Source organism: Oppia nitens, unplaced genomic scaffold (genome assembly GCF_028296485.1).
Source record: "Oppia nitens isolate AA-2021 unplaced genomic scaffold, nextdenovo-longstitch-racon4-pilon3 scaffold2_pilon_pilon_pilon, whole genome shotgun sequence".
NCBI classification, from domain to species: Eukaryota; Metazoa; Arthropoda; class Arachnida; order Sarcoptiformes; family Oppiidae; genus Oppia; species Oppia nitens.
The window spans coordinates 2,882,910-2,910,626 of NW_026533210.1; the positions used below are offsets into that span (position 1 = coordinate 2,882,910).

The window sequence follows — 27,717 nt, forward strand, 5'->3', positions numbered from 1 at the left end:
GAGAAAGAGAGACACAGCTTATAAAATAGTATGTAATAAACCTGAGAAGCACTCTCTATATAGTATATACTAGTATATGGGAACAGTTGGAAAAGCATTACAGACGGCATACGACTCGTAAAATCTGATCCACAGAACTAAACTAATGATGACATCCAACATAACATACACACTGTAGAGAGTGTGTGTGTATGTTCTGAGAGTACCAGTAGGTAGGGGCGGATCAAATAGGCGGTCACGAGTGGTTAGTCAGTGAGAGGCTCACACATGCATACATAGTCTGTATATACAGTTGTTCAGTGAGAACCATCCCTTGAATACTCAGTTTGCGTGTCTTTCAATAGTTGAGAGTTAGGGAGAGAACCGATAGAAAATAGGAGAAGCAGTGTTGGGCATAGTATTGGAAAACAGACAGCGCCGGAGCACAACAGGCATCTCATCTCTGAATTTACACCACTCGGATATCACAAGGACTTCAACGAAAAGCGCCTGTATGTTGGGCGCCGACCACTATTGCTTACACGCCAACTACCCGTCACATAAATAACACCAAAAAATAGTCATAAAAAATCACCTAAAAAACAAGACGACCACAGAATCGGGTCTATCTATGGTTTTTCGGTAAAAATTTTGTCGGTATAGTTGGCTAACATAGTTATCTTTAGCACTTAAACTAGTCTTATTTGATTTAGTTATTATTATTATTGATTACAATCTATGGTTAATCACTTAATTTATAAATATTTCAAATAATTTTTTGAATAGTTTTAGTTTTAAAAATAATATTATTATAATACTTTATGTACAATATGTGTGTGTATGTCATATCATATGTATCAAACTTATCAAACATCTTTAAAAAAATCAGAGTAATAATCATTAAATTATAGTTCAAAAAGAGTTATTTCACTGATAATATATAGTATTAAATATAGTATTTTACATGAAAAAAGCAGATAAAGTTTTATTTTTTTAAAAATCAGTTTAACTTAAAAATATACTTTTAAAATGTAAGATATGATACATACAAATGCATAACAATCGCTAAATATAATCAAACAATTGAATGCCATATTGTTGCGACTTTTTTTTAAAACTCTTTGACTATTGCATAATACGGGAACACAAATGCATATTTTATTAGGAGTTCCCCACTTTGTTAGTTCATAGGACTGTCAGTTATTTTTAAAATATATATAAAACTAATGTGTAATTCATGCAATATTACGAAATAATAAAACAGTATCAGTACAGTAAATAATAGTCTGCTGTATAATTTTAAATGATATAATAATATAAAAGTCTAAATAAATGCTAAAAACAATGACAACACATAAAATAAATTGAATTTTCGCACTCACTTTTCATCTCTTATGTTAATTTAATAACACAATTATCAACGCTTTTTAAAGCCTTTTTTGATTCCCACAACTAATTTTAAAGTTTTTTAATTTAAAAAAAATATATAATCAACTAAACAAAATAAAATAAAAATTTCTATTATTTTAAGTTAACAACGATTTCAATTAATATGAATTTTATATTTAGTGTTTAGTTTGAAATTATTTTTCATATTAGTATTAAAATATAACAATTAAATTTAATGTTAAATAACATTAATATAATGTATCAAAATATTGAAATATATTGAAATTAAGTCATTAGATTTTTTTTTTAAATTTGAGATATACAATGGTTATACATACTTATGACTTAATTAGACATACAATAATAATACAGACAATGAAAAAAAAGATAAGTATATAATTTAATTTAATTTTTATCATTGAAAATTGCTTAATTTGAATTCATTTTAATGCTAATTGAGTCAATTACTATGAAAAGCACAGGTAGCTTAAGAAATAGTTGTTTAATAAAAATAAATAAATAAATGAGCAATAGTTGAGTTAATTGTCCAAAAATTATCATTTTTATTGTCAAATTCGTTTGGTTGGCCTAAAGGGTTGTCATTAAAGGCTTCAACTTTAAACTTTTTATATTAATAATAGTAAAAAAAGCAAAAATTTTAATAATAATAATAATAACAATAAAAATGATAACAGCAAAAAAATATTTATTAAAATATTTTTGTTATATAATAGCTATTATATGTATGTATTTTTGGTACATAAAGATTATGTTTTAAGATATACTAATTATAGTTATTAATAGTAAAATAGTAGTAAAATAATATAATAAAGACTACTACTAGAGATAGAGTCAACAACAATAAACTATTTATTATTATTTTTTTTGAGTGTTTTAACTATATAATAATAAACCTTATATTTACGTATTTAAATTATGTGATTATCATTATTATTATTATTACTTTTCATATTTTATTTTGTTTACACTTTTTTTCTCTCATAGTTTTACAGATGAGCGACAAATCTGTGTCTTCATTAGTGTATTATATGTCGTTAATTGTTATGATTATTGAATAGACATTTGAAAAAAAACTATACAAAGGGTTTCCGATAGTAAGCTATAATAATAATAATAACAATTATAGTAATAAAGTCATAGAAAATTAGACACAAATCGTTGATATTTGTTACTTATGTTTGTTTTCACTATCATATTGTTTATTATGTTTATTAATTGTTATCTCAAACTTGCAAATTGTCAAACATTACTCAGATTATGATTATAATAATTACAATTTATTGATCATTTAGCTATAAGAAAGTACTACACTATAATATTGTGTATATATATATAATACAATAGTATTGTATTATCAATAACTACTTTAAAAAAATTCAAGTATAATGTATATAAAATATTCAAACCAAGTATAAGATTTAATGATTAATATATTGTTATTTTCCATATATTTTTATGAATTATAATATATGAATAACAAATACTTTTTTTAAACAGTTTTTATTATTTAGAAATATCATATGTAGAAATTTTTTAGACAATCAACTTAATAGACAATAACAACAACAAAAAATAATAACTATTTAAAGTCATTTCATTGACTGCCAGAAATTAATGGTTTTAACATCTATTTTGAATAAATTTCAAATTAATATTCAAAATGAATGGTGAGGGCAGATGATTATAGACACACTACAACTATGTACTGTATATACTGTATATATATATATATATATATATAAGCGAAATGTTGTGTCTAACCAGACATATTATCATCTGCTCTCTCACATACCCTCTCTTTCTATCTCCCGGTTCACCAGTGAATACCAGTGCTCAAGAGAACCGTTGTATAGTATATCAAATAAATGATTTTGTTTGATGTGGTTGTATAGTATTAATACATTGCAAACAAAACAATTTATCGATAAAATAGAAAATAGATATAAATTTTTTTAAAAACTAAACTTTTACTGTATGTTAAAAAAAATCAAGTTTTTTTTATTTTGAAAAAACGACAAGCACAAATAATTTTTAATTTACAAAAACGATTATACAATAAAATTATTTGATTATACTTAAAATTTATATTTTCTGTACAATATTAAAGTGATCAGATAAAATTTTGATTTTAGTTTAACTATTTATTTTTTTTAAAAAGCAAAATGTAAACATAATTAAAAGTTGCTACTATGTTATTATACTGTAGGTATAATAAGATATAAATTTACTATAATAGATAATTATATTGTATATAAATAATATATTATATAAATTTATATATAAATTATGGAGAAACCCACGCTTAGTACACGAGTAGCAGTCAGTGATAATTTTAACCACAATAACTGTCATTAGACTAAAATTTATATTATTTAAAAAAACATATTTATTGTTATGATTTCAAACCGACTTTAAGATAGCTAAGAGTGAATACACTGTATAGTTGTATATTAATATACATTTATAGTAGTTTTGGCTTAATATATCAGTTAAATTATGAGTATATAATTTTTAACGGCTGTCCCGTTTTCACTGTATTTATGTCTTACAATAAAATACTGATAAAACTATTATATATAATAGTTTTATCAGTTTTTTTTATTAAATATATATATAAAGACATTTTTATAAAAGTAATGTTAAGATAATAAAAAAAAAGATTTCTAAATATAAGACAATTTTTAATTATTGCAAATATCTTTAACACTAATAGCCTTAACAACTCTCATATACCGATATAGTCATACAATTCATAGTTTTAAAAGTTTTATATATTAATTGCATTTATTATATCTAATAATAAATATTAAATCTTTTTAAACTACTCTCACTTTTAAACATTTAAAATAAAACTCAATTTATGTCAAATAACAGATAAAAGTAAATGTTTTGACGCTAATAATTGAAGGACTGGGACTTAACTGACAGTTAGTGTTGAACCGATCGCCTCATCATTGAGTCTGCTTTATATTAGTTTGAATTGAGCACTGGTATGGAGTGCAGTCATAAAGCGGTTAATTGTAAGCAATTGACGCACTGATGGGTTTGCATTTCATGGATTGCATGTCTTCACCATCGCTACCAACAACTGCTTAATCTCTCTCTCTCTCTCTCTCTCTCTCTCTCTCTCTCTCTCTCAGTTTTTTCAACTAATTTATCTGTTGATTGAAGTAATGGCATCACTACTCAACGTCACTGTCGGACACCGCGCGCACAGCACTTACAATATTTCTTGCTTTGAGGTAAAGCATTGAGTTATGATTTTTAAGACAAATATAGAGTTGATATTACAGTATAATAGGACTACTAAACAGTTATTATTATTATAATCTATGTATAAGTAGTTAACAACATTTAGTTTGGTGGCTATAGCTTTGCAAAATTAATTTATAAATTTTAAATAAATAATTGCTACCGTATCATAAAATTAAAATAATAAACTTATCAAAAATTATGATCATTTAAGAAAAATTTTAAATATTGAAAAAAAAACTTTTGATTATAATTATTAACAGTAATAATTAATATGAGATTTAATCACAAAGGCATTTGAATTGACAACATTAGAACACTATATATTGTTTATTATTATTATTTTTTTTAATAATTTTTGTTTAGTTTTTATTTTTTGTTATATATATAGTATTATATACTGAATTATACAATATATATATATCTTTAAGGGATAGTCAAAGAAATTCTTGTGTAAGAAATGACTGCTCATTAAACTCACGATTAAGATCTCAAAATGCAATGAATGGTTTGCGACCAAAAAATAAAATAAAATAATTTTTTTTTTGAGAAACAAAAATAAAGATTCTCTCATTTTTTTGGTGACATAAAAAAACAAAAACACATATACTTTATATTTATATTTCTAAATATTCTTATAGTTTATTATTATTATTATTATTATATTTAAATGAAATGCTATTAAAACAAAATTATCAAATGAAAAGAAATTATGTCTTCAATGGCTTTTCACTGCAATGTGTTGTGTTTGCGGCGCGAAAGTCATGTTTTGAATATTTAATTAACAAAATATAAATAAAAAATATTTTTATTTTCTGCTTTTTTATATCACAACACAAATTTAAATAGTTTGAGGCGATAAATACGACATTAAATTTATTGTATTTTTAAAAATTTATTGTTATGTAGTTTCAATATTTGTCAATACTGTATGTATATATATACTGTATTACTTACATAACATACGTACAATGCTATAAAACTATAAATTTATACTAAATTTTAATACTAAAAACAAAATGAGAAAATCAATATTTCGTTTGAAACCACTCTCTAGTGATGAATGAAATAAAAAAATATTATAGAAAGTTAAAGAGAAAAACAACTATAAAAATAAAATGGAAAATAAAAAACTTTTTATTTTCTATTTTATTTTTATCGTAAAAATTTGATAATAAGTCACGTATTTGCAAGTGATAAGTGTCGAGAAAAAAAAAGTTTATCACATTTTTTATACAATTCATTTTTGAATCCAAACCGACACTCACTGTTGAACAGTAGTTATCAACTGTTTGACAATCAATGGTACACTCAATGGTTTGCCGTATGTTTTGCATAATAATTGATTGGGAAATGTCTTTAATAATTCAATTGACGTGAATCTCTCTCTCTCTCTCTCTCTCTTTCTCTCTCTCTCTCTCTCTCTCTCTCTCTCTCTCTCTCTCTCTCTCTCTCTCTCTCTCTCTCTCTCTCTCTCTCTCTCTCTCTCTCTCTCTCTCTCTCTCTCTCTCTCTCTCTCTCTCTCTCTCTCTCTCACACACACACACACACACACACATACACACACTCACTCACTCCCCAATACATTATATGTTTTAATGTCTCAATTGGTGTCTTATTTGTTCATTGAATGGGTTGTTATGTTTGAACTGTTGTGTGAATATGTCAGCGCTTTTGATAATTTAAGTAAAAGGTTTTTAAGCATTTTCAACAATAATAATAATAATAACAATTTAAATATAGTATAAATACAAAATACAATATACACATAACAATTGTACAGCAATTTTATTGTTCAATGAAGCGCTTCCGATACACACTGTTTTCACGATAGGTACCTATGGGTGCCTTATGTTACAAATATACGGTATGTACCGTAAAATATTTAAATGTTATACCGTACAAAATATTATAAATATAAATTTTTATTGTCAAAATATTTTATTACATTACAATGTAGCATATTTTGCAATTTTATTAGTTTAATACATACATACATACATACACACACACACACTGTCTGTATGTATGTGTTTGTATACATACTGTACACACGTATGTGTGCTTTGGTGTGAATCACAAAACATAGTCCATAAAGAATTTGGTGTGAATATTGGTGTTCATTGAAGTGCTTCTCTAGTAATAAAAATATGGGTAACAAATGGCCTCAATTTTGAACCGACAAATAATATATATAGTGATTTAAATTTTTATTATCCTATTTATTATTATTATTATTATTATAATATATAATATCTATATATATGAACAATTGTATGCGCACCTTAATAAAGTCATTACAACAATGGGTTTGTACTCTCCATTGAATATAATAATAAATATAGTATTTTAAATACTAAGTGTATATACATTATAGATATTTTAATGTAATTTTTATGGCCTGAGAAATAGTAGCTTTAAAGTAGCTATGCGTTAGTTTGCATACGTTATTCAAAAACATAAATACATGAATGTATATTATTGCATATATTTATCATTTAAATTGTTATTATTGTCATTTAAAATTATTTCATACATATACTATAATGTATATACAAACTAAACACACACAATGTTTTTAAATATAAAATAAAATTGTAAGAAAATGTATATCTTTTCTTTGAGAGCTATTAATAAAGCAAAAGAAAGTTTACAATGACTTTCAAAATATTGTATAAAACACTTCATATATACATATATTTATAAAATATTAAAAATTTAGACCAACAATCTTATTGTGAATATTGTTGAATATATTGTGAATTAAAATGATGAATATAATTAAGTGAAAAGCATAGTAAATAACAATTTTTGTTGTTATATTATACATATATATATATATATAAATTCTTTGACATCCTTACATAAAATAAAATTATTTTTGGCTTACATTTAAGTCAGATATAAATTACAATTACAAACATTTATATTCAATTGTATAAATGTTATACTTATTTCTGTCTCTCAATAATTTTTTTTTAAATAATTTTATTGTTTTATAAAATTTTTGTATTTATTTCTCTCTATCACACACACACACACACAAACACTATCCTAATTTTTTTATATAATACATTGTGATATATTTTATTAGTTGTTTACAAATGAATGCATTTCTCACTCAAGAAAATAGTGACATTAAAAGTGTCTTTTTATATATTATATACTAAAAGAAAATTTTTTGTTTGTTTGACTTTCATTTACACAAACACAACGATATGTTTTATAAAGTGGTGGCAATTGTGGAGAACAGTCATATCATAAGGGTTTTTGTGTGCCAACTATTTCTCTCATAAAATAATAATAATAATAATAACCAAAAACTCTTATGTGAACATAATTTATAGCTTTGTCTTATGTTTTATTAATTTGTATGATTTGTTTTTGTGATCTTAAGACATAATAGTATCAAAATTAACACCACATAGGAATATATCACATCTCTGTATATTACTATAAGTTATATTAAGTAAATGTAATTAAAATAATTTATGCGTTAAGTTATGTTTTGAATACACGCTATTGTCATAAATTTTATTCCCATTTTTCTCTCATTCACTAACTCACTCATTCTGGGCTTTAAAATAATGTAAATTAAAAATACATTGTTTTAACTATTATATTACTTAACATATAGTTATCTATTCTCTCTATTGATTACTATCTTAAGAAATATTGCAATAACTTTTATTGTTTTGTGAACCAATTCAAATCCATAGAAATAGAGAGAGAGAGAGAGAGAGAGAGAGAGAGAGAGAGAGAGAGAGAAACTACATAAATAAAAGATTATATAATTTTTTAAAAAGCTATTATGTAATGTTTAGTCATACGGTGCCGTATATTTTGTTAGTTTTTTTAATGAAAAACTACTGTAAAATATGTGTTTCCTGTGCATTGAATGCTATATTCAAGATATTTTTTTATAATTTTTTGCAATGCATAGCGAAAATAAAATAAAGTAATAATTTTTGTTTTCAGCAAACAATATATTACAATAATAATAATAAAAATTTTGTTTAAAGATTTATGAGATTCACACCATTAGATTAGAGATTTGTTTTTAAGATAACTACTAAGTGACAGAACAGTCAGTCAAAGACATATCCATAGATTACTTTTAAATATATAAATTATATATACGTAAAGTACAGTACCATAAATATGATATATTCTGTATGCCTTTAAATTTATTTTATATGCATTATGAGTGGTATGTGTGCTTGACTTAAGATTTACTTTTCACTGAATTTTTCATCGATGAAAGAGAAATATATTGTATATAAGTTAGAGAGAGAAGCGATTCCCTTAATATCTGTTCGCATGAGAGCACCGTTTGAATTGTAAAATCAGTTCCAGTGGTCTGCTATCAAGTCTATAATATACTCAATGGAGAGGGAATGTAGTGAGTATTGTATGAAACAATAAAAACTTAGAGTCAAATGGTTGGCCCCATATTATTGTGATTATTATAACACTAACTAAAGGCATATCATACACACAATGTAAGTCATATTCCCAAACCGAGGGCTCACAAAAATCATTGTTATTTTTCGCCCGATTGCTTCCATATGCCTCATCAGGTTCTCTCTCACTAACACACACACAATCTCCCGGTGCTACTCATGGCTCCACTCGATGTCATTATATTGGCTGAAAACTTCATTTACAACTCTCAGTACATACATATCTTTGTCCAAATCAATGGTCACGTGTCAGGTATAGCACGCGTGTCGATACTATTGAAGACTTATCCAGTGATACAGTCGTCTCTCTACTTGACATATACTACTAAATCATCCGATATATGCCCACCGACTCATAGGAGGACCACTAACTGTGCACTACTAGTATCAAGTGGTGGAGGGATACTAAACATCACCACAACTACTATAATCAAAATATATTCACATTTCACTAATAAATTACTACAAAAAACATATTTTTCGTTTATTTTTAGTATTTAAAAAATTCATTGAGTTTTTTCTCATCCTTTCAATCATAAATGTAAAAAACTTTATGTAAAATTTTAACCATAAAATATGATTATTAAAAAATATGAGACTTCAAGTTTGCGCTAACAGTGTAGTCGTGACTATCATATGATATGATATCTCAATAATGAATAACATACTAAAACATAACTTATTTGATTATTTCATATATTAAAACTAACTTATTATTTGTTTTTTTTGCGGAGATATTTATGAAAATAATTCATTGAATATCTTTATGACTGAAGGCATGATTTTAATGAATACACGATCTCTCTAAATATATTGCAATTTGAGACTATGCTGTTGTAGAGCACATGTATAGTATTTAGAGATATATTATATGGTGCCGTTAACTCTGCAATTAGTTATCCGGGGGATTGCATATCATATATAAAAGGTATGACCTATTGTTATAAATGTTGGCATTAGTCTCGTGTTACGTATTATGCTATCGACCGCACACTTCACATATCCCCGTGAGGTGTGTGTGTGTGTGTCATATATATATATATAACTAAATGCATTGTACATATAAATATATGACATCCACCTACTAGTCCTGGTAGTAGTCATAATCACGGATTTTGACCATCAATATAATTGGTGTGACGAAGCGCACCGACATTTTCCGGCAAATGTCACACAGAAAAAATATGCTTATCAATGACTATCAATTTAATATCATAATACCAATGGTATGGGTATGAAAATGATGTATGGTTTGGCAAATAGAGGTCAAACATTTATATATACAGTATTCATACTGTGTATGATATTCCTATACAGTTGTAGGCATCTATTATATAAACGAAGTCAACATATGATTGAGCCGTCACTGTATAGTTTGTACCCATAGTTTGGAAAAGCATATGATAGCCGATACATAAAACAACTATAAATCATGAAAAAATTGTTTGATTTTTTAAGGGGCTCTAAAAAAATCAATGTTATTTGATTAAATGTAAAGATAGTATTATAGATTATATAATAAGTGTTGCGCTATTATTAACTATTTGACAGCGAGTTAGACATTTGGTTTGTATTTTAGTTTTTTATACAGAAATTAAAATATAAATATAACTCATTTGCAGTTATTATTATTTTTATTCATATGCCATACGAAGCTCTCCATAAGTCATATACAGTATTATTAATATTAATAGGTTTTTTAAACGACTATATTATATTATATTATATAGTAATGTGATTTTTCCGTCCCCTTTGGGCTAACAATTGCTAAACAAATAGATAGTGAGCTGTTATATATAAAATACAAAAAAACTGATATATTTTTCTATTACATATTCAAATATACAGTATATATAGCTGGTGTATAACTATATATAGCTCAGGGATCAATAATTTGACAAATGCACAAAAAATGTCAATAAGACAGCTATATTTCGGGAGTAGAATAATAATAATAATAATTTTATGTGTTATGTTATGTTATAAATCTTTTTAAAAACTTAAGTGTAATTTTATTTTTAGTACACATTTAAGTGTATCAAACATGTGTTTTGAAGCAAATAAGAAATAAAGTCAATATTTTATTTTATCACAAATATTAGAAAAAATCAAATCATAAATCAAAAGCAATTCAATAGATTTTTGATAATCAGATTTAAATCAATTTTTAAATAGATAAACATATTTTTATGTGTGATATATACTGTGTATGATTATAATAATATTTTTCCAACTATTTTATAAATTGATTTTTTATAAAACTAAGTTATCTCTAGATTTTGAGATTTTAAAATAAGTTTTTTTAAAACTTATCTTATATACGATAAAATATTTTTATACTATAATATACTATATATCACAATTTTATCGAGATTAAATTTTTCTTATTGATGAAATTTATTTTATTGTAATCCTAGACTAAAATATTTAGTATTAATAAATAGAATCATTTATTGTTTTTTATCTATACAAAAATATATTATTATAATAATTGAAAAATAAATTATAAAAACAACATAAATATTACTTTTATGTATAATCTTAAATTATTTATGTCAAATGACAAAATTTTATAAATTTATTTATTTTATTGTTAAATTTCATATATAGTGTAATATTAGTGTTATTCAGATAAAATTAAAATATAAAATAAGTTATAATTGTAAACATGATGTAAATATTTGTAAATAAATATATATACAGTATATATATATATATATATATTTGAAAACTTGTGTCATTGGCAATGATGTGCCATATCATACATATTCTCAATAATACATCTCTTATAATCTCATGTCTGCCAAGTGTTTGGATGATTGTGTTGCTCAGCAAAACCCAATGCAACAACATTTCACTGACATTTTCATCTCTCTCTCTCTCTCTCTCTCTCTCTCTCTCTCTCTCTCTTTCGTTCTCTATTGCAGTACTATATTCATCCAAATAATAATAATAATAGCTGTATCTCCCGGTACTCTCTTAAGCTTCTCTAACCATCACTCGATTCGTTAGTGAGTTTTACAAAGAGAAAGTTAGAATCGCTTTCTATATATATATAATATGTTCTGCCCTTTTAGTAGAGTTGTAGATATATATCGTATATATATATTGTATATAATATATGAATGATGAGCATAAGTATATACAAGTGAGCCTTAAGCACGTATTCATACATTTTATATATAATATATTTGACGTTCACTTGACTCATGTGCTCATTAGTGTTCAACAAAATACAAGACAATAATATAGATCTGAAAATACGGAGCAAAACACCGGAGACTTTGCTTTTAAAAAGATATTTTCAGATGACATCAACAGAAAGAGAGAGAGAGAGAGAGAGAGAGAGAGAGAGAGTTTATGCCATCATATATATGATACACTGAACTATCAGTTTTTGCTATACAATTGATTTAATATATATTTCATTCAATACATTCAATACAAATGTCATATTTTACGATAATTTATTTTTTAAAATAATTTTTCTTTAAATATTGCTATAAAAAATGAATATAATAGCGCATATACAGTAGTAAATGCAACATTTAGTGTATAAGTATTTTTAGATTGGATTTAATAATATCAACATTTGTGAGCTAAATTTTTTTTTATTTAAAACTTAAAATAAATGTTTTAAAACCACAAAATTAAATTATACATCATTTAACAAAATAAAAAACATTTAATTCAATACAATTGCATTGAGAGTGAGTAAAATTAAAGTTTATTTTTAAAAGATAAATATTTAAACTTAAATTTTTTTCTCATATAAACTTATATATTATACTTAATTTTTTTCATAAACACAGCAAATATCAAATAAATTGGTTGTTGACTTAACTCACTGTCGCATTAAGTGAAACTAAATGATAAAATAATATACAAATAATAAAAATTACACAAATATATCTATAATATAACTTTTAATAAACAGTTTATGTATTTTTGCTCTTTTCAAGTTTAACTTATATATATACTGTATAATGTTATATATATATATATATATCACTAATTAGTGAATATCTTTTTGCCTTTTTTTTATATTTTCGGCAAAATGAAGAAAAAATCAAAGAAAATAAAAAAAATAAAAATTCAGTATTTTTTATTCTGTGAAATGTAAAATCATTATAAAAATCATTTTAATTCAAAAAAATAATAATAAATGCCATTACATACAGCATCACATTTATATATATATATATTAAATATAATATATGATATGATATATATAACTCTTATATAATATTAGAGACTATAGGGTCTGATTTTGTGAGCAAAACTGCAAACTTATGTTTTTTTAGAGATCGAGTAAACTATTAATTGTGAAAATTCAATGAATCTTAATTTATATTAAAATAATACTATTTTATATGTATCTAAAATTATATTTATATAGCTATAACAATTGTGGCAATTGATTCATAGGGTGTTAGCAATAAATAATTTATATTATAATTTATAAATTTCATTTAGTGAACTCATTTAATAATAACTTATAAGTTATATACCTATGAGTCAATTTTTTACACAATTGATTTAACTGTATGTATAATAAATATATTTCTATTGTAATTTATAATATAAAACAGTATAAAAATGTTTAGATTTTTAAAAAAGCAAAAAAAAATTGCATTCAACTTATATGTATTATTTTAAACTTTTGTAAAAAAACTGCATTTCATATTATTAGTATAACGTTATGTATGTTTTTTTTTAGTGGAAATAATAATTATCCAAAAATGTTAATTTTTAAATACTGACTAATTATATAACATTTTATTAACACAAGTAAATAGTTTTGTATTTTTTTTGGTTAATTTTGTTTCGTCAGATAAGAGACTAAACAACTGATAGTTAATAAAAAAACTACTAATGTTTTTAGTTATATCAGTGGTCACTATCATTAAGTTAAGGGAAACGGCTATTTAGGCCTAAAAATTAGTACAACAGTTGTTGTCTCTTGGCTTTTATCATTGAATTTTTTTTTAAATGTCTATCAAAGTTTGTGATCATTGAGTTGTCTAATGATTTTATGAATGTATGTGTATGTGTTGTCCAACGAAATTTTGTTTGGCGTCAATGGCCTATCCATTTGGGTGGCCTATCCTACACATTGGATGATCCACTACATTAACCATGAGGTATGCCCATCACTCTTTAAAAGTCCAGTTATTTGTGGTTTTTACAAAATAGATTTATTATTAAATTATGTCTAATAATAATAATAATACACTAATAATCATTTTAAAAAGGGTTTCACACACACACACACACACACACATTATGATTCAAACCATTTAACTGTTAGATAACATACAGCGACTAATAGGTCTTATTTAGCAATAATTATCCCATAAATATAGCCTAACCCTTAAATGTTTGGAGCACCGGGAGCACTGTATTGCGTGCGTGTGTGTCCTCCTTATCTGATTTTTTTATGAATACAATAATATCCTTTTTGGTCTTTGAAACAGACAAATGACTGCAACAAAAATGCATTAATTTTATAAAAATAAATTTAACAAAAGACAATATACTTACACACACACACACACACACACACACACACACAAAATATGCCATTAAATTGATGATTAATTGCCATATAATTAGCTATTAGGTAATGTCAATTTTGTTGACAATGAATTGGTGATTACACCAAAACATTACAACAGTCATCAAATTTTAATTATATTATAAAACTTCAATATATCAAGTAATGTTTGTTTTAATAATTTCTAACAGTATAACTTAAATGTATTAAAATAATTATTTGACATTTGACAAATAATATTGATTAAAATAGATTGACAAATTTACTAATTCAATCTAGTAGTAAATTATTTGTTTGTTTATATTTGTAATTATAATAATCTGAATATTTAATAAAAACAAACAGTTTTTGCAAATTATATTTAATTAATTCTAAAAATATTATACCAAAAACTTTTTTTTTGAAATATTCAAAAATTTAATCATTTGTTTAAATATTTTGTTTAACTTATTTTGTCAAAAATTGCATCAAACTAGCAATATATATATATATATGAATTTATAATTAAATATTTTGATGATAAAATATACAGTACATTTCAAATTATTTATATAATAACAATATACCGTTTAGCTAAACAAACAATTTATGTGCACTCAATTGTGACAATAATTTTTTTAAACAAAAATAATATTGTTAACAATAATGTTAATAATATTTTTAAAAAATATTATAAGTATTTATACAAAATATATTTTAATCATTTACATAATGAAATAAAATTTTCATATAACTAAAAACTAAACTGATAAACTATTCAATATATATAACTTGACTAATTTTTTAAATGCATCAAATAATTTGTTTATATGTCAATTTATGCATCACAAATGTTAAGCAAACAATAACTTATTATGTGTTAATTGATAAACAATTTTTCGAAATAAAAATATCAAATAGTTATAAAAATATTTAACCGATAGAAATATATACTGTATATAATACTGAAAACTATAGCATAAGCATAACTGTTATATAATACAATGTCGGGAATGTTATTAATTAAGGAATCATTAGGGAAGTGCTTATAATTTATACGATTTTTTAAAAAAAAATTTTGTAAAGTACTTATCACTTATGTCCCAAAGCAAGCTAAATGAGGTATACTTTTTTAGATGTGTGAGAAATGACTGGTGTCTACCCATACAATATAAGTCCGCCCCTTTGGTTAAGGACAGAGAAAAAATAGAGTATAAAAAACACACACAAAGTTCATAAACTATATAATTAAGGTCTGCTTTCTCTCTCTCTCTCTCTCTCTCTCTCTCTCCCTAATTGAAAGTGTCGTTCCCTGTTATATATGGAAAAGAAAATATTCTTCACGCCATCCAAAAAAACATCCTCCCTTTCCTCGATCATCATATAGTACTCAATGATGATGATACCCACCAACACTACTACTATTACTAAACTATACTAAACTATATACCATTTCTCTATGGTTTGTTGTCTCCGCGATAACTATTTTAATGGTTAACTTTTTTAGAAAAAGTCTTTTTTTAAATTAAGTAAAAATATTTGTTGTGCACTACAACTCATTTAAAATGAATGAATGCATAACCAAAAAAATAAATACTGTTTTTATGTATCTAATTGATACAGTTTTTACAGTTATAGTGAATGCATAGTTAGCCCACGATGTTTGGTGCCATAGTTTAGCGCACAGGGATTACACCGTTATGGGTACTCATCTGACTGACTGACTGTCCTTCTCAGCGTACATGAGCTCTACTATACTAAACTGTAAAAAAATAAACTGTAATATGTGTTTCAGCTCATGTATGCTTATAAATATGTATTTGCAATGGTATATGCGGTGCCAAATAGTATTATCAATGGCCCGTTACCAGTGATGGCGACGCTTAGTCCACAATACATATGTTTCAATAGGTTTGTGGCGCTCTTTAACGGATCCATTCAGTCAGTCAGATATCATCCTTCAAAGTGTCTGACATTATGTCCATTGGATTCAGCCAACCTTTGCCTACCAGTGTGTAGGACTCACATATATATTACTAGAATACTGTTTACTAACAGTCTCTCTCTCTCTCTCTCTCTCTCTCTCTCTCTCTCTCGATGGGTGTACGGAAAGGGCCACTCTATCTATCATTACAAAAGGTCTGTCCCCTCGTCATCATCGCTACCTTATTGTCAGGAAATCGTTTTTCATAAACAAAACTCATTTATCACATCTCATGTGTCTTTCAGCTATTGTTTTCACCGCAAAATAATAATAAAATATCAGTACATATAATACATACAGTAATGTATTATTATTAAGTTATTGTAAGTTAAAGTAATATAGATTATAATCTCATCATAAATAGTCATATCTGTGCTAATATGTGAACACATTTGTGTTGTTTAGTACACGAAACAACAAATTTGTCGATTTTTTGTTTGTTGTAAATTCAAAAATTGTTTGAAAACTATAACTAATGCTAAAAAATAGCTGGAAATGTAAAATAATTTTTAGGTCTAAATAGGAAACTTAGATTACAATATAGTTTGTTAACAAAAAAAAGAGTTTATCTCTTTATTATTCATTGGCGACTGACATGTCTATTGATATATTGTCTCAATTGGCCACTCATTGAACCGTTTAGGCCATCGAAAGACACTCAGATATCCGGTGTTTCTCTGGAAGAATATATACGAGGAATTCGTTACAAAGCATTGCAAACGACAGATGAAATTTACGCCCAAAATCCGGTCCTCATATATATATATATATATATATATATATATAATATTGAAGATGAGAGACATCAATGGTCAGAGTTAGTGAAGAGAGAGCGAGAGAGAGATTTATAAATATGTAAATGATTTTTAAAATAATTGATCACATTTTTACATAAACATTACGCACTGTCTATGGAGCAAAAAAAGTTATTTTAAAAAATATATTTTCTAAAAAAAGTTATATTTATAATAATCATGAAAGATGTGAAATGGTTTGACACTATGGATGTTATATACAGTTTATAAATATACTATATTAAAAATATATACATATTTTTTCTCTCTTTCTGTAACATAACATAGTTTGTTATACACATGAAAATCATTGGCATTTCTGATATGCTTTTCATATAATACTAGTATTGAATATATTTTTAAATATTATAGTATGTGTGAGAGTACAGTATAGAGGGATAGGGAGAGCTCATCACTCATCCCAACCTTTTTCATGAATGATATGTCATTTTTATGAAACAGTACAATGAAAGACAGTTAGTTCACTGTTTTTTGTGCACCAATTGGTGTCAACTTTTGGATACTTTTAATATCTCTCTCTCTCTTTCCTCAATATATTGTATGACATATTTAGTCTCATAATAACAAATATACTCTTTGATTGTATTTATTTATAAGTTATTTTCATTATTATGAAATACTTTATCCAAACAATGATCTCTCAGTGTTTGGTCTGTATATGTGTGGCAATGAAGAGCTGTTTTTTATTGTCGACGTGTGTGTGCACTGACTATAATAAAAACTACATATTAATGCTAATCACATCAGAAAAACAGTAGTTCACTAGAAAACATATACTACAGAACAGTATTAAGTTAGTGTAATATATGTTTAATTAGTAATTTATATATATTTGTAAAATATATTAATTACAACAAAATTATCATTTGCACCATTTAGGTTGGCTCTCTCTCTCTCTCTCTCTCTCTCTCTCTCAATGGTATTTAATTTATTGAAAAAAAGTGAGAGCACTGGGAGCTGAACTTAGTCTATGAAAACTTATAAATTAATAATGTAATAATAACATGTATGGTGTGTTTAGCTCTCTTTCTCTCATTTTATTTTGTAGGAGATTTATGACCACAAATCACATCTAGAATTTCAAATGTTGGCCACAAATATGTGCAAAATTTGCACAAATATAGTGATTAATTGCATAATAAGCGAAAAGTTCAACAAAAATATTTGTTTGAAATTCTTGATCTCCGGAGACCAACGAAAAAAAGCCTTTTACTCTATATTATAATAAATGAGTCAATGATTTAATTGCTATAGAAATAGGATACTCACTGTGCTATATATATAAATATACTGTATATGTATATACTGTATATTAAGTACTATATTTTGGAGATATTTTTTGTTAATCTATTTTACTGTTCAGTCAATGTATAAGTTTAAGCATAAATCAAATCATTATTCAATACATACTTAAAGTGAGTCATTTGTTATAAGCCAACAAACTATACAATATATTCCGTATTTATATACATATTTTGGTCATTAGTTTTTGTGATATTTTCATTTTATTTCATTTTTGAAAAACACTTCTCGCAGTGTTTAACTGTTTGATGTCAATCATCGATAAAATAGAGGGGATATTACATATACATAGGATCTCTTCCGCAAAACACTTGCCTCTCAATAGAGTAATTGTAGCCTTAAGTGATTGGCATTTATTTTTTGGTCAATTTTTTTTAAAAAAAGAAAATAATTTTGTTGGTTAATCTTTTCTTGGTTAAGATATTGTATATACAATATATATAAGTATATTATTATAAAATATTTAATAATTTGCATTGTATTAATATTAATAATAATAATAATATGACCGATATATTATAATATAACAACTATTTTTTACTATTATTAAAATTTATACAATTTAATTAATATTAACAACAATTAATTTATGCACATCTAGAAAAAAACTTGTTCATAAATATCATAAATAATTTTATTTTATTACAATAATAATTTATTATTATGAGCATTACTATCTATAACAAAAAAAAAATTCCAATCGATAATATATTATAGATTCTTTAAATATACAGAATTTATTTTACAAATATTTTTTTATTTATTTATATTAATTTTAAAATTATCTTCTAATCAAAAAAAAAATGACAACACATTTACATATATTATTGTATAAATTAATAGAGATGTGTATAATTATTATTAGTAGTAATATTATTATTATTATTGAGCGCCTGTTCCTCTTCAATGATGGTCTGTTCCTCGTCAGTACTCAACGCATATTCATTAAGTTCGGTCAATGGCTGGCATTCCTCCACTATCTGAGGCCCTGAACTTTGTTGTCGTAATAGACTTCGTCTCCATTTAGCTCTTTGGTTCTGAAACCAGACCTATCGATAGACAGTTTGCATAATATAATTAATATTAATATATATATATATATATATATATATATATATATATATAAATAATTTAAAATTTTAGTTAAATTTACTGCTTTTTTTGCGATTATAAGTATTTGTGTTTGTTGTAAATTGGCATAACAATTGTCGGTATAATTAATAATACAATCGATTACTATTATAAGTAACTAAATAGTCCATTGACTGGCATTTAGGAGGAGGAGGTATGAAGATATAGACAGAGAAAAAATCATTAAATTATAAATACAAATGATTTTTATGACTTCCGACGTTTGGCCAAATCATTCATCCAAACCATACAAAAACTTATAAGAGTTTATAAAAATACATTATTTTTTTGTATATAATTTTTTTAACTACACGTAAAATAATTGAATTTTCAATGAGAAGTGTGAGGGAAGGCGTGTGTATAAAGTATATACTGTACTGTATATATATATGTGTATATAAATAAAATTAATGTAAATTATTTGATTGAATATAAAACAAGTGGAAATAGTTAACGATGCTTTTTATTCCCCCTAAACTTTATTGACAATAAAAAAATTATATAATCAGTTGTAAAAATAACGTACAAAATACATAGACTACACTAAATATATATATATAAACTAATATATTTTATTACATTATTATTATTGTTATTGTTATCGTATAATAGTTTTTAGACGCATACCTACGACCCAAACCAATGCCTCAATATATACATACATATGTGTAGGTTATGTATAAATTAAAGGTTTTCCTCTCTACATCTCATAAATGAAATTGAATTAATTATTAAATATTATTTAAACATATCTATTGTTTGCTTTTTTAGGGTATATATATATATACAGTATCTAATACAATAAACTAATAGTTTGTACAAAATATATTGCGATAATAAAATAAAATAAAAATGTCATAAAAAACAAATTTACGTTAAACATACTGATTTCATATACAGCTATACACTATTGACTGCTAAACTATTAACTTATTATCTGATTGTTTATCATTGTCTCAGTATATATATCTGTATATTATTGTAGTGTTGTGTAGTAAATGAAATTCAAGCACAAAAAAAAAACAATTGCATTATTAATAATATTATTATTACAGTATTATACGCCACTGTATTATTTTGAATAGTATTAATGCTTATTATAACAGTTATTGGCCTTAGAGTAGAGTATATAATGTCGATTAGCATACCTGAAGGACTCGCTTTGCTAGGCCTGTCCTCTGCGACAATTGCTTCAGGTCTTTGGAGTCCGGATTGTGATTGAGGTTAAAGTATTGCTTCATTGCTCTGAGCTGTTGGTGTTTGAATGACGTCCGGTTCCGTTTGGGTCGTCTCAGAGATGACAACGATGTCAACAGTGTTGATGATGTGGTTGTCGATGGAGAGTCACATTGCGACCCATTTGGTGAATGGTTGGGTGATAGTGAGGTCACTATATATATATATATATATATATATTAAAAGATAATACATTTGCTAAATACAATATGAGTTATAATGTCATAAAATTTTATTTGTTTTCTTAAAAATCTTTAGTTATAAGATTCATAGGTGTAATAAATTTAGATAATGTTTGGCATAATTAATAGCATAATATAACAACATTAGCATATTTACCAACAAAACAAAATTCATATTAATATATTTGCTTTATACATGTGTTTAATTATGATTTATAGTATAGATTTATGTTTGACTATTACTAGATAATTAACTATACATGTTTATGCTAGATTAATTTATAGTGATAAATAATAACTGAGTTATTATTGGACAAAAAATATATTTATTTTATTTTGGTTATGATATAACTTAATTACTTAGTGTAAAGTCAATGTTTGTGTGACAAAAAAAATACTATATATTTATATAAAGATATTATAATATAATGTGGTTTTTAAAAATACAGCCAAAATTATGTTAAACATAATGACAACCCGAGGGCTAAGTAACACGGATTCCCTATTGAGAAGACCTATTGAGTGGTAACTAACAGTTAAGTCGTGCGGCTTTTCAATTGAAAAATACTATATTACTAAAAGTATACTATTTTTTCAAAAGCCATAAAGTATTTTGCCAACAAAACTAGTATTATAAAACCATATACTGTATTATAGTATACAGTAGTATAACCCCATATATTACTGTATATACTATACTACTTTTCTCAATACATATATAAAACTTTATATATCGTTGTGTATATGCTTTTAAAAATCTTTATAATTCAGCGAACAATTGTTTTGGCATCTATTGTAATGTCAATACAGTTGACAGTATATACTTTGCTATAGTTTTGTGCCACTCTTTGACTAACTTTTTTTCCGGTTGCCTACATCTCAATACATGGCACTTAACAATACCACCGGATCACACAATATAAAAGATCCAATGAATAGGCCAATGGGTCGACAGTAAGAGGGAAAGTGTATGCATGTACTGGTTGTCTACGAGTGCTATAACATATTGTTTAGGATGAGTGAATGAGCAGAGAGAGAGAGAGAGAGAGAGAGAGAGAGAGAGAGAGAGAGAGAGAGAGAGAGAGAGAGAGATTGATGTGATTTTGAAAAAAATATTTTATATTTTCAAGTTTTATTCAAAAACTAAAAATATGAGTGAAATGTTTTCATCACTCATAAATATCAATATATACTGTATTTATCTATAGATACACACACTTATGTGTAACAATCAGTCCTATGAGTTTGCTCAGGGATATCATCAGGTCGTGTCCAATCTAGGCATCACTCACTCACTTCACTTCATTTTAAAACTCACCCACAAACTACAGTATATTCAGTGGGAGAGTAGTTGTATTTATCTAAACTAAACGTATATTTTAGCATAGCTAACAAAATCAAAATATATAACATTTGAAATATATATATAAAAAAAATAATACTATTGTATGCTATGGTATTGTATTTATTAGGAAACATGACATCCCATCAAATATGTGTTTCTTCTATTGACAAGAGTCTGCCCATTCATATTAGACGCTATATTACAATAAATATTTAATATATAACAGTGTATAAAATAGGGACCTTTAGGGCCGTGTCCTACACACACATACACGTGCCCTGACTTTCCCACGAAATTTGTATTTTTAAAAAGTAAATCCGACACAAAAAACCCTATTGAGAGTAACACTAGATACTTAACTTTTATGATAAACTAGAATATATATATATATATATATATAGTGTATATATAATAAATTTTATACATCTATTGTATAATTATGTTTGGATAACAACAAATGAGAAATAAAAAGTTAGTCAATGATCCAAATGATGGACTACTTTTCAATTAACAACAATATGTCCATTAGTTTGGAAAATTTATTTTGATTTTTGATATTTTGTTTAATAAGGTATACATTAAACACTATACTATTGTGTATTATTCAAAATTGCTATTGATATTCATATATGAGTTTAATGTGAATTTTATTTGTAATGTGTGTCATCAAAATTTTGTGTATTTAACAAATTGACTCTCATATCAATTATTATTATTTATTTTTATCAATAGCTAGTGTGTAAACTTGGGGTTCTTTTAAATAATAAAATATTATAAAATTATGCTAAAATTTAAAATTATAAAGTATATAATAAATAGATAACAGCTTTTTTATTTTGATGAACAGTTACTTGAATAGCAAAATATATTTGTCAATCATATTCTCATTGAATATATTGTAAATATTTGTACGAAATTTTGATAACACTATTTACTAGATTAACAAATATATATTGTATAAACTATAGCTAAATATATTTATATAGCTTATCTAATAATTTATAAGCATATTTTGATAGGTTTCAAATTGAATTTGAATTTTATTTTTAAATTTGAATAAAGTTGTTATAAATTACACAATACTATTTATAATAAATACATAGTACTACAGTATATAATAATAATAATACTATAGCTATATTACATTTTGGCAGCTTATATATATATTTTGAAATATATGTAAAAATATGTATTTTTAAAACTTCAAAAACACACCCAATAATAATAAAATATTATATACTATATGTGTGATGGGTATGAGTGAAAGCTTATATATATATATTTCTATTGATTTGCATTAAATATGAATTTGTTTTTTATTAATAGAGGAAATTTATTGTACTCTTAGAAATAAAATCAATCAAAACGTTTTTTCAGTTGGCATTAAATTTATATTTAAATTGTTTGAATGAATTTCCAGAGATATTATTATTATTATACAGTATATTAGATATTTGTTAACTACAGTATATTTATTTATAACAATTGTTATCATCGGTGAGCTCCGGAATCAGGGATGCGGGCGATGCCATACCCAGTGAAATATCATTATAGTTGTCGATATGTGAGAGCATCCTCTCTATTGTGTCCGACAAATAGGTTACATAACCTAACTGTGCCGTTGATATTACTGCTACAACTGTTGTTACTCAATGAATATAGGATTCAATGATGGAATTATTGGCAGATATTCCTAATTATATAGGGATTAGGTATGCAATGATCATTGAAATCAACATTATTTGGACGACATCTCACTTTCATTATATTTTATATGTATATCTACTGATGTTCAGAGCTTTATAGCATTTTCTATGTAAAAGCGGATCACATTAAAGACTATGTTTCATATTACACAATAAGATGCTCTCAGAGAGAGAGAGAGAGAGAGAGAGAGAGAGAGAGAGAGAGAGAGAGAGAGCAATAGGAAAGACATGCATACACTATACTGTAGTCATGTCTCTAACTATTATTGTCTATTATATTGGAAAAAGAGGAAAGGCATTGCAAATAGGCGGACATATACCACTAGTACATAGAGTATAAAGTTATCATTTATACAGATATACAGTAGTAGACTATATTGTACTGTATGTACACACGAGTCATAACTTGTGACTGTTTAAGAGTAAAGTGTTTGCAATTGAAAAGCCGATTCACAAGCACTTCAAAGAGGATTATCTCATCTCTCTCTTTCTCTCTCTCTTTCCGTAACCATTCTCTACATTCACTCTTCAGTTTACAAAGAGATCAAAAAAAAACTTTTTGACAAAATTTATTTTTGTGCCAAAGATTATATGCATAGCGCCGGTAGAATAAACCTGTGCTCCAATAATGCTAACTACTATTACTACTAGAACTACTAGTGCTGGTGTTCATACTATTATTGAATATGCAATATGAATGGCCAATTGGCATCGGTATCACATATCACAACATATGCCATTAATAATCGGCTTATATATATATTTATGTCTCTATATAAATATGTGCACAAATTATTTGCAATTATTATAGCGGCACAATACATACAATGTATAAGCACCGGCATCTTTTTATCAAACAATATAACTGTTCATTTTGTATTATATACATAACAGGTTCAAATGTTATGAACACTATTTGTCATATATTTATTTATGCAAATATTATGTCAACTAAACAATTATTTTATGGAAAAGAGGACTTCTATTGTCCGCAAAAAATAATAATAATATTTTTGTTTCCAAATTAAGACATTTCATAAAAAGGCATTAAAGGGATTATAGATTTTTATTTCACACACACTCGCAAATAAAAATCAATGTGTGTTTATTGCATTTTATTATATTACACTTGAAAATGTCATTATAATGAATGCAATAAATTTGTGTGTATTGTATCAAATTCTCACACAATTTTTGTTTCTTTTATTATATATATATATATATTTATGTTTGTTATTTGTGGTTATATATAATAAAAGTATGTGAAAAGTTTTTTTTTGTATTTTTAAAAAAGTCTTGTTATCATTATATTGAGGCAAGCGATGGGTGAGTGAGAAAGAAAGAAAGAAAGAAAGAGAGAGAGAGAGAGAGAGAGAGAGAGAGAGAGACTTACACTTATCGATGAACTTTTGGCTTAACTTTGTTTTCCTTTTTCGGTGATGTTTTGATTGCTTTTCATGATATGAATCGCTCATTGATTTGACTGATGCCTTATCACAGATATCATCAGAATCGGTGCCACCGTTTGTGAAGCACTGTCGTTGATGTTGTTGTTGCTGTAGTTCATGACTGGCATTAACCAAATTGTGGTGATAATTATGGCACTCATTATCATTGACTTGTTTATAATGCAAATGACAATAAATATCTGTATTATGACGACCAAAGTGGTCGCCTTTTTTCAGTTGTTGATCACATGCCACACAAGTAAAACACTGGACGTGATAGTAGTGACTATTACTGTTGTGGTCACTGTTGTTGTTGTTGTCGTCGTCGTCGACACTGATCCTCATTACCAGTTGTTTTGGTTGTATAACTTGCAGACAGCGGACACACTTTTGCCACCAAAAGAGTCTATAATAGTCTTGCTTACAATAGATCAGTCCGTTTCTTGAGAAGCACGTCATCTGATACTCTAATTGTTGGCCACATTGGCAACACTTGAGACACCGACAGTGCCACTGTCTGTCTGCAGTCAACAGGTAGTAGCGGTCGGCGATGGTGTCACCACAACCACCGCATTTTATTATCAGCGGTTGGCTGTCATCGCCGTAATCACCGTCTGACTGATCATTGTTTGTTGTTTTGCTATCAACTGGTGTTGAATTGATGTCATATTGGTTTTGCATTTCGGTCACCATTGATGACGACGGCATGACATTTGATCACTTGATGTCCAATACATTACCATTTCATGTGGTGATGATAGCTATCTGACTATGTTTAGAGAGATAGAGAGAAACTATAGTATGTATTGAAAGTTTCAATCAATGAATCGATCAAATTATGTCAAAATAATGTATTACCGGTATTATAATAATAATATATAAATAATAAATAATTATGTAATTATAATTATTTGTATCATTATTATTGTATTATTTTTAATAAATAAGTAGTTCATTGGTAATGATATTTAAGGAATTTACTGCATATCTTAGTATTTGTATTACTAGTATAACTAAAAACTCAATGAAACTATAAATGACTGTTAAATTTTTTTTATACAATTTATGTTAATTTCATTTAACTGTTTTAGATTATGACATTTTCATTTATTTATTAATATTATATTAGTTAAAAAAATATACAAAGGAAATGGTATCTCATTTTATTTACAATCAATGAATTAATGATAAGCTTTTTATGCTATAATTTATAAATTATAATTCAATCGGAAATAATATCGTAAAATATTTTTGTATAATATTATCACTTAAATTATTGTTTACCTTCAAGAATAATCATATAATAGATAGCAATACTACTATTAGTAATTCTAAAATATTATTATTATTATACAGTGTATAATATACACTACTAGTACTAAAACTACTACTACTACTACTACTTCATATATTTTTCTGATTTACAATACTATCAATAACTTTTTTTTCAGTCAATTATTTTAAAATAATAATAATTTTAACACCTTTAACACATGATTATCAATATATTAATAAATATATAATTAAAAATTTTCTCACATGTTTTAACATGGTTTGTCCATTAAAACAATTTGATTTTGTTTTAAATTCATTAATCAAATTAAAAAGTTTGTCAATTGAATTTTGCACAAAATTTATATATTATTTTAAACTCTTTTTTTAAAAAACTTTTCGACGATTCTGTATAAAATAAAATAATATTTTCATTTAACAACAACAACAAAAAATCACATGTGAATAAATTTAAATAAATGTTCACAAAATATAAATTGACAACTAATTACATAACTATTATGAAATAGTTTTGAGTAGAAAAACAATTTTTTTCTTATTTTCGCGAAAAAAATATCTCAATTTGTTTTCACAGATAATTATTTGATTTTAAAATATACATACATAATAACAACTGTACTATACATTTACAATAT

At 25.5% G+C, this 27,717-nt stretch overlaps 1 protein-coding gene across 1 annotated transcript; it reads right to left on the reverse strand.

Annotated features, from left to right (window-relative positions):
* Positions 1 to 351: 351 nt before the first annotated feature.
* On the reverse strand, positions 352 to 27,349 carry LOC128955599 (LIM/homeobox protein Lhx9-like). The gene is made up of 5 exons (XM_054301273.1): positions 27,329 to 27,349; positions 25,735 to 26,558; positions 21,021 to 21,262; positions 19,635 to 19,790; positions 352 to 510 (listed from the first exon to the last, which is right to left on the reverse strand). Exons 2-5 carry the CDS (start codon positions 26,495 to 26,497, stop codon positions 352 to 354), a joined length of 1,320 nt encoding a protein of 439 aa, XP_054157248.1. The 5' UTR covers positions 26,498 to 26,558; positions 27,329 to 27,349.
* Positions 27,350 to 27,717: the final 368 nt, after the last annotated feature.

Bases quoted from the DNA above. Each gene is read 5' to 3' on its own strand.
- LOC128955599 (XM_054301273.1), bottom strand. From the start codon at position 26,497: ATGCCGTCGTCATCAATGGTGACCGAAATGCAAAACCAATATGACATC. The intron at 21,263-25,734 runs GTAAGTCTCTCT...ATATATATATAG, and splicing joins CCAAAAGTTCATCGATAAGT to TGACCTCACTATCACCCAAC. The intron at 511-19,634 runs GCGCTCAATAAT...TGTAAGCAATAG, and splicing joins CCATCATTGAAGAGGAACAG to TGGTCGGCGCCCAACATACA.